General features: G+C 44.5%; 1 protein-coding gene across 3 annotated transcripts in view; it reads left to right on the plus strand.

Annotated features, from left to right (window-relative positions):
• LOC147881476 (uncharacterized) overlaps positions 1-16,865 on the plus strand; it is a 64,258-nt gene extending 47,393 nt beyond the window's left edge. Inside the window, exons 5-7 of one of the 3 annotated variants that reach the window (XR_015540472.1) lie at positions 15,691-15,914; positions 15,993-16,134; positions 16,225-16,706. Coding sequence is in view for 2 of the 3 variants with exons in the window: in XM_087369931.1 (XP_087226057.1) it covers positions 15,691-15,914; positions 15,993-16,038 (270 nt within the window). In the remaining variant the exon portion in view is untranslated. Of the gene's footprint in view, positions 1-15,690; positions 15,915-15,992 lie in introns of all 3 variants that reach the window. The other 2 variants (XM_087369933.1, XM_087369931.1) reach the window with 2 other exon arrangements.
• The last annotated feature ends 462 nt before the right edge of the window (positions 16,866-17,327 follow it).

Here is a 17,327-nt window from a genome sequence, read left to right on the forward strand (position 1 = left end):
ATCTGAAGGTCTTCGACTTTGACATACCTCTCCATCCATGTGAAGCAAGGGCCTAGAAATTTGTTGCATTAGTTCAAATCATAGTAGAAAGCTTAACAAATGCACATATACATATCAAGAATCCTACTAACATCTCACACCACCTGCAATGAGACAAAGCATGGCAAGCCATGCATTGTCTCCTATGGTGGCTGCGGCTGTGGCCAAACCATACTTCACATGGTCCTCAGAAAGAATATTCTAAGAAGGTAATGGATTACTGACACCCAAGTTCGGTCCTGTGGGAAAGTCTAGGAAAATAAAATCTGTTTCCCATTTAACTTTTCTCCCCTTTTTCTTGTATTCCATAGAAGGGTCACCTGTGGACAAAAAGAACTCATGGATCTTAGCATACATATCATTTTTTCTAGCACATGCAAAGTCCTGGCCCATCAAAATGTAGTCTCCCACAGAGCATCCATACGTAGCCAACCCTCCATAACGATAGTGGTGGATAGAAGATAAATGGAGTGACAACTTTCACTATCTTTTTTCCTGTTGACAAAAACAATCCATTGCTGAACATATGCAAGAAGCTCATCCCAAGTCTTATGCACTTCAAATAAAAAAACTCAAAGATTGATGGAACTGAAATAATACCATCTATCCCATCACCAACATCAATAGAAGGCTCCGTAGGCGGTGGAGATGGTGTCCTCTCCACATCCTTGTCTGTCAAGAAAAAAAGGGCAAACGAGCTCAAAATACTTTTGATTTACAACTAGTTTGACTGACCCTACCCCCCTGTAGCATGTTTCAAACACACCAAATAAACCAACCTTCCTTGCAGTCTTTCTTCTCTATTTTTCGTGTTCTTCTTCTTGGATTATCCTGATCCTTGCTTATTTCTATGGTCTTTTTTGTTGTAGAATATTGCTTGTACAAATCAAGCTCTCGTGTAAGCACATTACCACCTGAAAAATCTAACCACCAAGGGCAATGGACAAGCTCCCACTGTGAGTGTCCATGCATGGACTTAGGATACATACAGGTAGTTGGATTGGCCATCTCTGTCCAACCCTTGCAATGTCTCGGAAGCTCATCGATCTTGCCCTCTAAGAATACATGTTGGAAGAATCGACAAAGTGTTCACCTAAAGACGACTCGGCGAGCTGCCTAATCTAGTTCTGTCATCTTGGTAGCTGCCTTCCCCTTCCCAACACCACTGAGTTCACTACACTCTCTAATTTTCAAAGAGGTAAACATACACTTTCTTCCCTCCAATTTGATGTCGTCAAAATACTGACCAAGACTGTACTCAGAAGGTAGGGCAAACAACCGCCCAATGCTTTTAAGCTCCTTAAGCACACCAATGGCATGAGTTTCGATCTTCTCCAAGAAAATTTCTCGGGCCAGCCACTTGTAATAGCAATATGCCATCGCATTGGAATAACAAAACACAAGAAGTAATATTATGATTGCCGAAACAATAGCATAAAAAAAGGAGACCTAATTGGCTTATGCCCGGTATAAAATATCTGAAGGAGGCATGTGATACATATTTCGCATGATTGTGCTAGCCTCCAACAAAGAGAGGTACTGAATTTTCTTCTCCAATTTCAATGGTGCAAGGGAAATGCACTTAATCTTTTCAAGAGTGATAACCTTCTCCGCTGCATCAAAGTTCAAAGAAAATAGCTTGGCTTTCCAAACATCCCCTAGTTGGGGTTCAAGACAATTGAGCACCTACAAAACATTACTGGGCATGATTTTTGGAACTTTTTAAATTGACCAATGTACTTGAGCCATAAACCAAGAGTGAAGTTACCCGTCCCATCCGATCGGATATTTTTTTTTTCTTGTATCTATCTCCTTCTTCTTTGCCGCTGCTCTCTCCTCTACTGGAACTACAGATTTGATCCTCTCTAAAGCTCTCTTGACATCAGTGTTAAATTCAACCTGCAAGACATAATGAAAGCAACCAAGATGCACCTTTTAGCATTGACAGACAATCAATGAGGCTTTTCATAACAATAAAATCTTAGGGTGGATAGAAATATTAGTATCACCTCGAATACAAGCCGTGCCAAATACCCTCTGCTCAAAGGGTACCAACCAGCATTCCCCTTAACCTCCTTGATTCTGGCATTGTTAATTGCCTTGCGCTCTTGTGAGGACAAGGAGTTCATGAAAGCTTGGGCATCGCACTCACAAATGTTGTTGGCATTTATGAGCACATCCCTCAAGCTAGGCTTGATGACAGCATGCTCATTCAATCTAACAAGAAAAAATTTATGAGTTCTTCTACCCAAAATTGAATGCAGACTAGAAAAAAACAGTACTATTAAACAAATCTTACGAGTTCATGCGCTGCAAACTTGCCAAAAGAGAAATTTCAGTTGTCTTTCGTGGGTCAATCAAGGTGCACATCACCCTAATATGCCGTGCTTTGGTCTCTCTATATGATTCCTCAATCGCAGCCATCCAAGCCATGGTTCTATGGTTTTCTTCCCACACATAGAACATCTTGTTAGATAGGTATAGCAAAGCAGGCTTTAATGCAAGTTCCTTCTCGAATACTTCTTCAACTTCTCGCCACATCGGTGACCAAGTCTGCCTGATCTCTGATGTAACCTCTGTCTCCTCTTCACTCCCAGTGCAAACAGAAACTATAAATGCACCCTTCTCAGGGAGATATCCCTCATACTGGAAATCACTCTTAAGTGCAGCCACATCACTTCTCAAACCCCTAACCCTGGCATATGTAAGAAGTCTACACAAGGGCAACCTAGGACACTCATATGAATTGAAAATCCTACATCTTGAAATAACATCACCCCCACTAACAAGATCCAAGAAAATATCTTCCACCACTGAGTCCATCTCATCATCCACAACATCTGCATCATGCACATTAGTAGTCGTGTCTTCTGTGCTAGTTGGAACATCCATCTCTGATTTATCCCAACCTTGATCTCCCGCCTCGAGTTCCTCTTGAACCTTTTTGGTCCTCTTTCCCCCTTTTTTTTAAGGAGGTGTCCGGGATTTCTCTTTGCCCCTCCCTCTCGTCTTGGTAGGACTCACACTTTCTCCTGTTTCCATCTGCACACATGAAGCTCGGTTATGCTAGTCACATAGTATAATAACACGGGTATACCAGTAACATCTCATAGTAACATCCATGTTAATTCGTAAGTATACTAACTATATGTGAGTAAAGTAAGTAGACTACTGACTAGTCACTATTTTGTCATTGTGGATTTGTTAGTATTGTGACATCTAACACTAGTCTGATATATCATAACTACATATGTAAGTATAACTAGTTAATATACTAGTTATAGTCCAATAACATATACGTAACCACTAGAATATACTTACAACTAAGAAATATACAAACATACAACTAACATATACACAGCTCAGACTAGTTAATAGACTAGTAAAAGTTTACTAACATATAACTAGTTGTAGCTAAAATGTACTAAGATGAAACTAGTTATAGTTATAGGGAATTGAACTGGATGGAATTTGCTCAACAATTCAGCCAATATGAGGGAGGAACCATTCCAAAAAACAGCATACGAAAGAGATTTTGAAGTGGCTTCTAGCCACATAGGCTGCTCTTGAGAGCCCCATGAAATGGGGCAAAGCATGCTCCTAGGAGCCCGCGATATATGGGCTGGTGGGCTGCCCCATTTCATGGGCCCTCTGCTCATGAGAGCCCCATGAAATGGGGCAAAGCATGCTCCCAGGGGGCCGCGATAGCTCCCAGGGGGAGGCGATATCGCGGCCCCCTCGGAGCATGCTTTGCCCCATTTCATGGGCTGCTGGGCTGCTCATGAGAGCCCCATGAAATGGGGCAAAGCATGCTCCGAGGGGGCCGCGATATCGCCTCCCCCTGGGAGCATGCTTTGCCCCATTTCATGGGGCTCTCAAGAGCATGCTTATATCGCGGCCCCCTGGGAGCATGCTTTGCCCCATTTCATGGGCTGTTGGGCTGCTCATGAGAGCCCCATGAAATGGGGCAAAGCATGCTCCGAGGGGCCGCGATATCGCCTCCCCCTGGGAGCATGCTTTGCCCCATTTCATGGGGCTCTCAAGAGCATGCTTATATCGCGGCCCCCTGGGAGCATGCTTCGCCCCATTTCATGGGCTGCTGGGCTGCTCATGAGAGCCCCATGAAATGGGGCAAAGCATGCTCCGAGGGGGCCACGATATCGCCTCCCTCTGGGAGCATTCTTTGCCCCATTTCATGGGGCTCTCATGAGCAGCCCGGGTCTCTCAAGAGCATGCTTTGCCCCATTTTATGGGCTGCTGGGATGCTCTTGAGAGCCCCATGAAATGGGGCAAAGCATGCTCCTAGGGGGCCGTGATATCGCGGTCCCCTGGGAGCATGCTTTGCCCCATTTCATGGGCTGCTGGGCTGCTCATGAGAGCCCCATGAAATGGGGCAAAGGAAAAAGGTATCAATTCAAAAATTCAGGCCTCCCCACATCGCTACCCCAAAATAATTCGTAAGGAAACAATGAATCATACCTATGCACCTCTCTTCTCCAGACAAAGCTTTCCTCCTGGATTTGTATTTGGCGCTCTCATAAAACCTAATAAGCCAGGAAGATGCACGCTTCCTCCCCTCTAGGACAAACACAATTCTGTCCACGCCCTTCAACAAGATCGGCCGAAAATCACCATATTCGGATCTCGATCCACAAAATTGCCCACCGCCCAGACGTTTAGATTCACCAAGATCGTTTGTAGCACATAGATCGGCTAGCCTACGATGGTGGTGTTCTGGCTCGCCATCAGGCTACTCTTGCTGTCCTGCCTGGATCTCTTATTATATCAGCTACATATCCACAGGTCGAAGGTGCAATCAAGGAGCAGGGACGCGGACTCAGCATTTGGGATACCTTCTGCCATAGACTTGGTTAGTGAACTTGCAACGTTCTCTGCATCCTTATGCATCGATCTATACGTGACGAGTATTGCAATGTTCAGTCCTAAGTTGTCATAGAAACTTGCGGCCAATCTGCTATCGACAATCGTATTGCAGGGTGCATTATCGACTTTAGCAATGGCGACATTGTAATGGGGACTGTGAATTGGTCCTAGCCAAGGATGCGCGATGGGCCTAGCTGCCACGTCTGTCTGATTTCTATTGTAGCCGTGACCACCTCTCTTCAGTGCTTAACGAGTTAGCGGTTAAGCACTCGTTTGCATTCCAACTTAAATCTCACTCTACGTTAAAAAAGTAGATGTGAGAAATTGAGAATGGAAAGAGTCTATGTCTATGTTTGGTAAAAAGACCAAGACCTCAAATGAGGCAGGCATGCATTTGACGTTGACTCTTTGGGGGGGAAGTAGCCACGTCAGGGTTTTTGGTGTTCCAAAGGAGGTGGGCGACCCAAAGGAGGTGATGGCGAAGGAGGTGGAGGAGGTGGGCGACCCAAAGGAGGTGACGGCGAAGGAGATGGTTAGGAGGAGGGGAGAGGTGTCCAAAGATGATGGGATTGGGTTTAGGGAACTAGCACTATCTGGTTAGTTTTGAATGGCTGAATTTGTTGACACCTCACTTGCCGTCATTTAGGCTACTGCCACCTTGTGAGCATCAACGACTTGCCATCATTTAGGGTAATGCCTCCTTGTGAGCATTTATACGTGATCTTTGCACATCCCATGTAATGATAAGATGTCCTGTTCAAAGATTTATTGGATGGCGGCTATGTGGTGTCCTGTTCAAAGATTTATTGGATGGCGGCCACCAAACCTTGGATACTCTGCTACGTCATTCATTTGGATACTCTGTTGAAACTCCTTCTTGGATACTCAGCTGAGTCTCCTTCTTTCGCATCATTTGGGTCTCCTTCATGGATACTCAGCTGAATCTCCTTCTAGCTAGTCATTCGTGTCTCCTTCTTTGATACTCAGATGAATCTCCTTCGTGCCAGTCATCCTAGCTCTTGCTTTTCGCTTGCTATCCATACTCGTATCTAACTATGCCATCTTTCCTTTTGATCAAGCATGGAGCTCAAACTTTGGATATCAGATATGACACAAGTATCTGTGAGGTTTCTCTTTTGGAGCTGAGATATTTCTTTCAACTGCAAAACAAAAACATTCTTCTCCAAGAGGAGATTGGACTAGAGGATGTTGGTGTCATTCATCGACCCATTGAGCTTGAAGCAGGAGAGCTTGGGTTCAAGATAGAAGCAAAGTCGGAATGTGTTTTTTCTATCGTCACAGAGCAAAGGCATGCACCTGTTTTGACTTGTAAGGAGACTGTAAGTGTGATGACCTTGCTCAGACAGCTCCCACTTAGTAGTGCTTTGCATGTTGCCTTTGCCTGTGCTCAGACTATAGAGCAAGTATCAGAGTTGCCACAAAACTATAATGGTTGTGTTTTGTTTGAGCTCCCACCTTGTCTTGAAGGGTTTGCTATGATTGGAATGGACCAAAAGAATGATACTCTACTAGCTCGCAAGAGTCATTCGACGGGATGGTTAAAATAAGTAGGTGTACATGCTACTTGAGGTGTTGCAATTTGGATTGTCCATATATGGAACGGACTGGTCTCTACAATGAGACACAATGGAGGGGAAAACTAAGAAAAATATGTCCTGTGGGTCCAGTTGAAAGGGAATGTGGTTCCTTGCTTTGCATTCATTGTTGTCAGATTCCTATCTGTGTTTCGCAATGTAAAGCTTATATATACTACTGCATTCCACATGATCGTGAACATACTACAAGATGTGCCATTCATGTGGGAGTGCATGAGCATCCAATTGGTGAGGGAAGTAGTCGAGGTAAATGGAGAAAAGTGGATGAAATGGTATCTGACCGTGCTAGAAAGAACCTTGCACTCTCTTGCAAAATATTGAGGTGGATGTTGCCAAAGATATTGTTATGGAAATGATGCTTGGTGGCAAAGAGGAAGCCATAGAGGAGATGGATGAAGCTGGCCTCCATGAAGTTCTTGACACAATAACACCATTGTCACAAAGGAGGAGGCTTCAAAGAGGTGTGCAATCATCTAGACATGGATCAGAACGATTCGATTGTGGCTTGGATTCACTGTTGGAGTTGAAACGTCGATGTAGATACCCTTTTTCGCAAAGTGTTCTTTTCCCAGGACAACTATCAGCTAATCAACAATCTCATGTCTTTAAGATGTCAACTATTGGTCCAGGTTTTGGGCTTGACTTGGTGAATAGGATGAGGCCAAGTGGTAACTTGGGTTTTCAATGGTTGCACTTTGACCATGTTCACCGGGTGAAAGGATGGTCCACCATGGGTGCCCATGTGTATGACCCTTTCATCAGGGAGCTTCTCACCATTGCATTATGTGAATTTAAGCTTAAAGATGCTGGTGCACAAGTAAAGTTCTGGCAACTGATGAATGAGCAAATGTTGAAGAATGGATTCCCTTTGCCTAAATTCAGAGGGTTCATGGCAGATGGTGCGGGAGCGAATTGGCTTGGAGTTAGAACAGTATATGGAAGGTAAAGAGAGAACATGTGGTTTTCACTGGGAGATGAGCATGGTAGAGCATACTAGAAGATGCATCAGGGGTCCATTTCAGGAAGAGCATAAGCATCTGTGTAGGAATTGGAGAAGAGTAACATCAGATAGTAGTGCAAGAATTTGTAAGGAGGCAATAAAGGAATTTTGGACACCTACTCATGTTAAGGAGGATGAGTTGTGTGCCCTTGAGACATGGTTGGCATGGTGGGATGTGCGGGTTTCCCAGTGGGGAGGTTCATTCATGCAACAACATAAGGACACTGGATTTGTGCCCTGTGTGAATTTAGCTGAGACCAAGCACTCTAGCATGAGGGCTGCTCATGGGTATGCTAAATACATAAGCTTATATGAGGCCACCGCAACAGATTTGGCAATGTCTGTGCTTCAAAGTGCACACTACAAAGCTTACATGGAAGGCAAACACTTGGGAACATGACCTGCATTGGAGAAGCTGAGGGAGAGGATTTTGATTTGGGATTCTGGCAATGTGTCAACAAAGAGACTTGTTGATGTTGCCCACGGTGTTATGGAAGAGGCTGGCCTTCACACACCTGAAATGAAAAGGCCCACAATGGAGCAAACTCAAATTAGAAGGAGAAGAGATTCTGCCACTCCAACTACAATTAAGAAACATGACAGTCATAGGCCAGAGTATATTTATGTCTCTGCTAAGCAACCAATGGGAGGGAGGAGACCTCCCACTAGAATTGTAAATGGAGATGAGATTAGTTGCAAGGAGAGTGTTGTGCATGAGACAAATCGGGCTATCAGAAGAACAGAGCCAAGAAGTGTGGTGACATGCTTTGGATTCATTTCTGAATCTAAGTCTTGTTGTGGAGCACTCATAAATACATTGGGTCGGAGTGCAACTGAGGGTGTACCTGCACCTTGCTTCAAGGGGAGAAGACAACATCCTAATGGTATCAACGAACAGTTTGTGTGGTTTTGCAATACCTCTGTTGCCCATACGTGGTGTGTTGATCAGTCTATACTTGGTGTGCCTGGCCACTCCCCAGGGTTGTGGAAGGTGACCGTTGGGACTTCCATAAAGCAAAATGAAAAGGATCAATTGAAGGAGGCAGGTTTTGTGCTTGAGGAGGATGAGAGTTTTCATGTGCAAGGACCTAACTTGCAGAGGACAACAACACCATTGAGTCACGATCGGGCCAGTAGAAGGGATAACGAGATAGTGAGATGGAGATCCAAGCTAAGTAAGGAGTTTCAAGACAGGATTCAAAAAGCTCAATGTTTGATTGCAGAAGTGGTGCAAGAGAAAATTATCTGAATGAAATGCATCTGTTCCATGTGCGAACAGAAAGTTCTATTGCAAAGGGCCTTACCTACACCGTGACAATATCAGAGTTTCCACGGTGTTCTTGCAAGGACTTCATTCAACGAGATGCAAAGAAAGGGATGTATATTCCATGCAAACACATGGACTTTGTCTTCATTGGTGTTTTGCAAATGAGTGACAAAGTGCATCAGTTTATGCACTAGGCAGCTCTTACAAAAGTTGAATTGTTTCAAGCTCTTAGTTCTTGCAGAAACCAGCCAAGTGTGTCACATCCACTTGGTTGAACTTTGGGACTATTTTGCATAAGCTTACCTTTGTAGTTGTTAAGGAAACCAAGCAACTGTTTGCCACATGCTTGGTTGATTTTTGAGATTGGGTTTATCTTTGAAAAACCATTTTGTACAATTGGCATATCTATTGTGTCAATTTGGGACATATACAAGTATATTAAGCTCTCAAGCGGCTTCGGAATGTATTTGGGGAAGCTTTGGATTATCTTTGGGAACTTATGGAAGCATATTGTATGCTCAAGCTGTTTTGGATAATGCTACTTAATTAATGTTATTTTGCCGATGCTGTTAGACTTGTTAGAAATTTATGCTTGTAGTATTAGTTAGATGCTTAAAGGTTTCCTGTTTCCTATCTTTAAGAAAGTATTGAATATATCATGGATTGAATTGCTCTATTGAGAACATTGCTACCTTTCTTTTTTTTTGAATGCTAAGAAATAATTTTTTCATTTTCCAAATTATAAGGGTGCCGTTTTATTTCTATGTAAGAACATATTTTATTCAAAGTCAAATGACACTTTTGCAACATAAATATTTGCAAATTGAAATGTGGAAATCAATAGCCATGTTCGCTCGAACCTCCACCTCGCTCGAACTTTGGTAATCCTCCTGTGAATGTAACTTGGCAAGAGCTCTATAATTGAGATGACCGATTCTCTCATGCCAAAGATGAGTTTCATCAAGCTGTGAATCTGAAATAGCAAATGCTTCAATAGAGAGTGCAGCTGAGTGATCATCAATGTGATAAAGCCCCCCTTTTAAAGTGCCAGTGAGAACTATGGCATTGTCATCATGAAGATCATATACTAGACATCTGTATCCATCAAAAATCACTTTGAAACCTGAAGTGGCAATCGCTGAAATTGAAATCAAGTTGACTTCTATTCCAGGCACGAAAAGAACATTAGTTAGAGTGACAGGATGGCTTGAAATGGATGTGAGCTGCACATCTCCAATTCCTTCATTGTTAGCGCATGTGACAGTTCCCCCACGAGGTGCATCAGCTAAGGAATGAAACAATTGTCTGCAAGATGTGACGTGCTTGGAAGCACCACTATCAAAATACCAAGACTGAGCATCATTAGCAGTAAAGAATGCATCAACTTGGGAGGGATCAAAGGAGCAATGGACAGCCCATGCCCAATCATCTTGGAGAGCATGTGCATGTGAGGCATCTGCTGGCTCGTGGGATTCAATTGCATGTGAGGCATTAACTATCAATCCTGCTTTATTTTTCTTTGAAGCAATGCGCTTCCTGCATTCTGAAATTTCATGCCCAGGCTTGCGACAATAGTTGCATCTTTTTTCTTTGACTTATCTGCTGTATTTTTAGATGCATTGGAGGAATTGCCACTATTAGGCCCATACTTAGGCTTGCCCATAGGCTTGGAAGCCTTGCCTCTTCCTGTCTGCTGTGAAGCAAATGCATGATCAGGAATAATGGCTTGTCTATTAGCACGACTTTGCTCTTCCTGCAAAAGCAAAGTGACTAGTTGATCAAAAGAGTAGTGGTTTGGATTAACCATGGCCACTAATCGAAGGGTTGTAGCAAACCCTTGATATGTATTTGGCAGTCCATTCAATGTGGTACTGACAAGCTGAGAATTTGGCACCACCTCATCAATATTGGCAAGTTGTTCCATGAGGTCCTTGACCTTTGTCAGGTATGCATCCATAGAGTCACCGTCATTCATACTGACTTCCTGCAATTGCCTTCTTAAATATGCAACACGTGCCTCATTGGGAATCAGATAAAGAGAAGCCAATTTGTCCCAAGCATCCTTTGCTGTCCTGCAAGATCGGATGTGTGGAATAATGATTCACTTGCATTTTAAAGCAATAGAGGAATGTGCATTTGCATCTCTTGCATCCCATCTTGATTGTTCCTGAGTTGGGGGAGCAGCAGCAGGGGTGCTAGAAGATAAGGCATTAGGAGTAGTACCTGTAGAGGGACCAGCAGTAGGAGCAGCCACTGTAGCATTGGCTGGCCTTAGATCAACCCCAGAAACAATATTCCAAAAGTGCCTTGCTACAAGAATATGTTTCACATCGGATAGTTGGTCCCATCCAATTTATTATCTTCACGAATAATACCAAATAAGTCGTGATTGTTCCCAGCCATTGTAAATAGTACTGATAGAAATGCACTGACAAAGTGACCAAAGGATAGCCTCAAGGCTTTAAATTGCAATAAATATGTCTTACTGTCCCAAATACCTGTGAGCCAACAATAGATATTTCCAGGAGGCTGAATTGGGCCTCAAGGCAACACAGTGCCTTTTCTTGCTCAAATGATAAAATAGAGATAGCAAAAAGAGATACCAGCTGAAATTGAGCTCCCAACACAAAAGCCCCAAATTTTGTTGGCCTGAGTGATGACGTGGCACAATGTGACAGTCCTGAACTTGAATTTTACTGAAAACTTCAATTTTTGGAAGGATTTCAGTTGTCAACCTTGTCCAAAGTGTTGTATTGACAGGTTGAAGGTCCAAATGTCAAAAGCCCTAAATTTTCCTGTTGGAAATTAGGGTTTGACAGTAAAAACTGTCAAAAAATAGTAAGAGACAGCAAATGTTGCTTGTAAATCAGCTTCTGGTCCCCTGAACTTAAGGCTGAGACCCAAAATACCTCTGTAGGTAGGATATGACAGACCACGGTGCTGCTGCAGCAAGTTGAAGTAAAGGCTTGGAGCAAAGCTGGAACAGCCCTCAGACACCTCGAAATGAGTGCGTGGCTGCAAGTGTCTCCTGTGGAGGGCTCTGGACAGGTCGCGACAGCAGGACGCCTCCTGCAGATGACTCTGGAGAGGTTGCGGGAGCTGGGTGCCTGGATCTGAGTCTAGTTGAAGTGATCTGCAGCAACAAAAATGGCGATAGATGGCCACGGGTGCTGTAGGAGACCTCGAAAATGCTGCAGCAGGAACTAGAAGCAATTGCCTCAGCCTGGAAACAGCAATGAGGCAATTTATGTCGACAAAAAGACTTTGGAAGCCGTGGACAGCAGCTGAAGAGCCTCGAACAGGCTGGAAATGTGACGACCAGCAGAGCAGCAGAATCCCAAAGAGCAATGGAGGACTCGGGGGCTGAGGAGAGCTGGAAGATAAATGTAAAACCTGGGCTCTGATACCACTGAAGGATCGATAAACGAGAGAGCAAGCACAAGATTCAAGGGTCGATGGATATCAGCTGTCACGTCAAGTACAAGGTACTTGAAAGGTAGACCCTAGGACTAAGTGTCCTAGGTGTCACATAGGACTAAATGTCCTATGTGGCATAAAAGGCACTAAAACACTAGAGTGCCTATAACTATGCCTACAAGGCACATACCAGGGCTCATAGGGCATCACTAGAACCGGGAGAAGATGACCTACAGTATTCTGCAAAACTAAGCTTATAAGAAACCTCCGAACCTCTTGTCCTTTTCAGCAACTCATGCTCCTCAAAGCAATCATCACTCCCTTTGACAAAAGTTTGCAGTGGGCATTGATGTCAAGACTTCTCCCTCTGCCTATCAGGAAGGCTTTCACCCTCCAATCCCTCAGCTCCCAAGAAACACAAGACAAACACTTTGCCCAAAGCATGCTACTGAAGTCTGAATATATGCCCAAAGAATATACATACCGATAGATCCATCCGTTCAAATGTTTGCAAGCCAATTACCTCCGGGAGGCACCCACAGCATCCATGTGTAATCTTGTACTTCCATCTCTAGTGTTCGTGTAACCGTTCGTCTCTGATCCTTGAGGTCTCCTAAAAGACACCTTCCTTATGCAAGTGATATCAGCTTTGTGCTCAGAACAACCTATGCAAACGTCGTTGTCCTTCACCTTCACAAACGTCTCTAGTCCCTTTGTCTCAATAGACCATCTCTCAATGTCAGACATACAAACAAGCTCACTTAGATCTGCACCAAAAAGTTCTCTTGTTTCTGTTACCACATTTATTGTTGGCTTTGACTCCTCTAAATTTTGATTGGACTTTCCCTTCTTCTTTGATCGGCCTTCTTTTTATAGTGCTTCGCAAATTGTCCCGGCTGGTCATAGCAGAAGCATAGCTGCATTGAAGACGACTCCTCTCCATCATTTTTTAAATTCCTTTTCTTGTTGTTATGTTAGACTTGCCCTTGCTTCTTGTCTTGTCCTACAAAGGCTTTGTTACCGGATCTGTCGAACTTCTTCTCCATAGCAATAAGTAGAGGTACTAGCTCCTCGAAAGTATCCAGTGCCGACCATTGCCTTGCAATCATGGTTATTAGAAACCCTTAATAACTCTTGGGGAGCATGCCAAGGAAAGCCTAGCTATTCGAGCCCCATCCGTTTGTTGACCAACTATTGACAACTATGATGTCGCCCTCCTCCATACGCATGTTGAAGAGTTACATCTCTAGGTCGAGGATTTTGGTTGCTTTATTGATCTCATACATGTCCTTCATAGTGACTCTTTGTCCGCCGGTTGAATATGAGGGAGGGCTGAGTCCGCAGTCATGCCAATGATTATGGGCTATGGCCAAGGCCTCTGCATCACGTAGTATCAATCCCTGACAACATCTGGATCTGCTGAGGTCTCCACTACCCTAGCAACGTTTTGGATATTTTGAGGCCTTAACTCCACTCTCATCGTAATCTCTTTAATCATCTGTACAACTAGGTGGATCTGCATCTTCATCTCATAGAGAGAGTAGTTTGTTTCTTGAGCTTACCCGATTCCCTAAAGCTTGTGATGGGTAGTTTACTAGCCTTGATGAGCATGTGAAGGGGCTTAAGAGGAGTACACTTGTCTGAATCTTGATCACCCTCCGTCTTGCGAGGCTACCTGTCCTTCAGATGTAGGAGACGATTTCTATAAGCCTAAACGGAGATCTTCTTCCAAAGGTTCTCGCCTTGCTTCCAATAGCTTTCAGTCTTCCTTAGGCTCTGATATCATGTTGGAAAACAAGGGTGGAGAGTGCTGTTGTGATAAGTATGATCAAGGGCTTGCTCTATGGTGCATGTGTGCATCTAGGGGAGTCACATGTGTGTTTGTGTGTGTTGTAAAGGCACATCAAGTGCTATGATGTGTCTAGTGTGTGACCTAAGTGATGATGTAAGCCAAAGGCAATCCCACTGATGTAGGGACTGATTCCCACTGATGTAGGGGCTGATTGCCACTTATGTATATTACCTTCTCCCCCTTTCTATAAGAGAGAGTCCTCTCTCTCACAATCCATAATAGAGAACTACCATTTTGTTTCATTGTGCTCTCACACCTCTTGCAAGATGCAGCTATTCTATCTTACGGGATTCTACACTTGGTATTAGAGCTTTAGGTTCTAGTTCTAGCCTAGCCTAGCATTAGATGCTTTCTCTAGCATAAACTACTAGTTTTTCAAAGTTTCTTCATCTTCTTCATTTTTCTCCTCCTTCCCCAAATGTGTGAGAGCTCTGTTCTCTACCTACAAGCGACCATTGTTCAAACCCTTTGAGCTGTAGACTCCTTGTGTACGGGCGACCTTCCAGCTGCAAGCAATTAGGGAAATTTCTTCTGTACACGCAACGCCATCACGAAGACTGCTCGTCGATCTTTCACGTAATGCCGCCTCTGTGCTTACCTATCTGCAAGTCCCTCTGAGCCCGAGTTGGACGACACTGCAGGCAAGCTGCTGAGCCCGTTTGGTCAAGATTTGGAGGAGAAAACGCCAAAAAACCAGTCGTTTTTCTCAAGCTTGGCTATGGCGACCTGGCGCAACATTGTGCCCTTAGATTTTTTGTGCAAGAAACCCCAAGGGGCTGCAAGGAAGGGGGGAAGGGTTCACAAGTGATTGCAACTGAGCAGGATTAGACGTGTTGGTTGCTTGAAACAGAGCGAGGCACTACTGTAACTTATTCGCATGATCTTGTGGGTGTTGGGTTGCTGAAATAGGTGGTAGTTGGTTGTTTGTTGGAGGGCCCCCCCCCCCCCCCCCCCCCGCCCAAGGCTACCGAATGATCACAATTCAGAGTGGGCTGTTAGAACAAACAAAAACAAGAACTATGCTGTAGACAATCACCCAAGATGGGACTCGGTGCTAGCCAGGGCATTAAAGTGAGGTTCGCACCTGGTGATGGCTGTAGAAACAAATGTGCATGTGCTGCTGGCACCTGCTCTTGTAGATAACCGCTGCTGCGGGGCTGCCTGGGAGGATACTGGCCATGCGTTGAAGAGCTGGCTGATTGGTGCAAATGAACACCAGGATAACGCTGGTGGTGAGATGCAGAAGGTGAGCGAGTTCTTTAGATTGATGGTTTGAGATAGAGGGAGGTGACATAACCAGGGGTACCACACACGAAGATGAGTACTGTTTAGGGGAGGGAAGGTAGTTGGACATACCAGCAGCAGAAACTTCTCCATTTTTATGTAAACCAAATATCCATTTCTTGCTAGTTAGTTTGGTGCCTGTTCGTTTTTTCCAACAATACAAGTGTAGCGCTGGAGTTCTTTGCATTCAACATTAATTGTATGGGACAATGAATGTGTGGAGTAAGTTGATTGATTAAACCTTTATCAGAATAAACAATTGCTTATCAGCATTAATTATAATCCCTCTCTGATCATGAGTTATTTTGTGATTTCTCACCTTGAATTACAGGTTTTTGTCCTTCCTTACCAGGAGACGAGGGCGGCAGGGTCGTGCAGGTTCATTGAAGGCATGTTGAGAACATGCTTCGGGGAGCAAGTGACCGAATGGACAGCAGAGGACGCGGATGACTTGTTTGAAGCAGTGAAAGAAGCAAGAAAAAGGAAACGAGCAGAGGTGAAGCGGGAACTGGTATGTTTTGAGGAGCAATATACCTCACGCCCCAACTATAAAAGGTAAGGTTCCTTGACCTACTACTGTATATGTGCTGAATGTTGTGCGGGTGCTAAATGTGTTGAACTGGTTTGTGGCAGGCAGGACAGAAAGAAGAGGCTTGGGAAGGCAAGACGGCAAATATAGCAATAATGGTTACAAGTTTTCTGATTGTGAGAAGCTCTCTTTTCTTTGAGAACAAACTGAAAAAAAAGGGATACAAGGAGCACTTTGAATGTCAAAGTATGGCTATAAAATCCTTTTGGTTTACTAGTAGAATTATTGAAAAGGTGGTTAGTGTAGTCTACTAAAGATGGGCTTTTTTGGTATCAGATGGATTTCATGTCACAGGAAGTGTAACAACACAATGCTGTCTAACAGAGCCAGTTCTTGGTGAAATCATAGTTGAGTTCTCTGCTATGCCTATGCGATGATCACTAACCTCCACAAATAACAATTCTTTTAGAAGATTAGGTTTATACATACCATATAGTATACAATAGGCCAAGGGGGAGTTAGGATTAGAAGGGTCACTTTGAGCCCCCAAATGAGAACACGAGGCGGTATACAGCAGGGTTTGAGAGATGCCACGTGGGCAGAGAAGAGGGCTGCCACGGGGGCAGATATGTGGACAGTGGATTGCTGCCACATGGGCAGCATGCAGCCTGCCATGTGGGCAGCATAACAGGCTGAGGTAGGCCTTATAGGCTCTGCAGACAGGGCTGAAGATAGCAGCAGACTGGCGGGGGCGGGGCTCTGCAGACAGTCTGGCTTCTACAGCAGCAAGTTGGAGCAGAACTTCGGGTCGAGGGCAAATAAGTATGGCTGCCGCAGCACCTGGGGCATGTGATCTGGTGGGCCCAAGCACTGGGCATTGCTATTCACTCTTTGTGCCTCACAGAAGGCTGCCTAGGAGAGCAGCAAGGAGGCCAACCTTTTCCAAGCTTTTTTGCCTAGAAGTACTTGGGAGAGATTAATGTAAGAACTTGTCTTCACATGCAATTGTAGCTTGGACGGAAGCACTTCGCGCGTGCGTGTGTGTGTGTGTGTGTGTGTGTGTGTGTGTAGTGTGTGTGAGACAGAGGCTGCAGCCCTTGCTCGAGCCCTCCCATGCTCCTTAGCCTGTTCAGATAAGCCTGTTTGCTTTCAGTTACCTGCTGCATCCAATAAGCGTCCATAAACAGCTGCCTCAGGTCTTAAATCCCTGCCATACAGTCCCACCACAGTTCCGTACAATTCCGTACAGGTGTACGGACCTGTACGGCCTGTTCCGCCTTGTTCAGGCTGCTGCTGCCGGCTGATTCCCTGCTCCCGGGTTGCTGATTGTATAGGGTTTGCTCACGAGCTACTTCTACACGCTGGTTCTGAGGGTTTTCTCTTCCCCCTGTCTCCTTTCTGGTTCCTGGGTCTTGTGTACTCTTTCCATCGCCAGAACC

This window comes from Dipteris shenzhenensis, chromosome 31, assembly GCF_047967505.1.
Source record: "Dipteris shenzhenensis isolate YYH24624 ecotype China chromosome 31, Dip_SZ_1.0, whole genome shotgun sequence".
NCBI lineage: Eukaryota > Viridiplantae > Streptophyta > Polypodiopsida > Gleicheniales > Dipteridaceae > Dipteris > Dipteris shenzhenensis.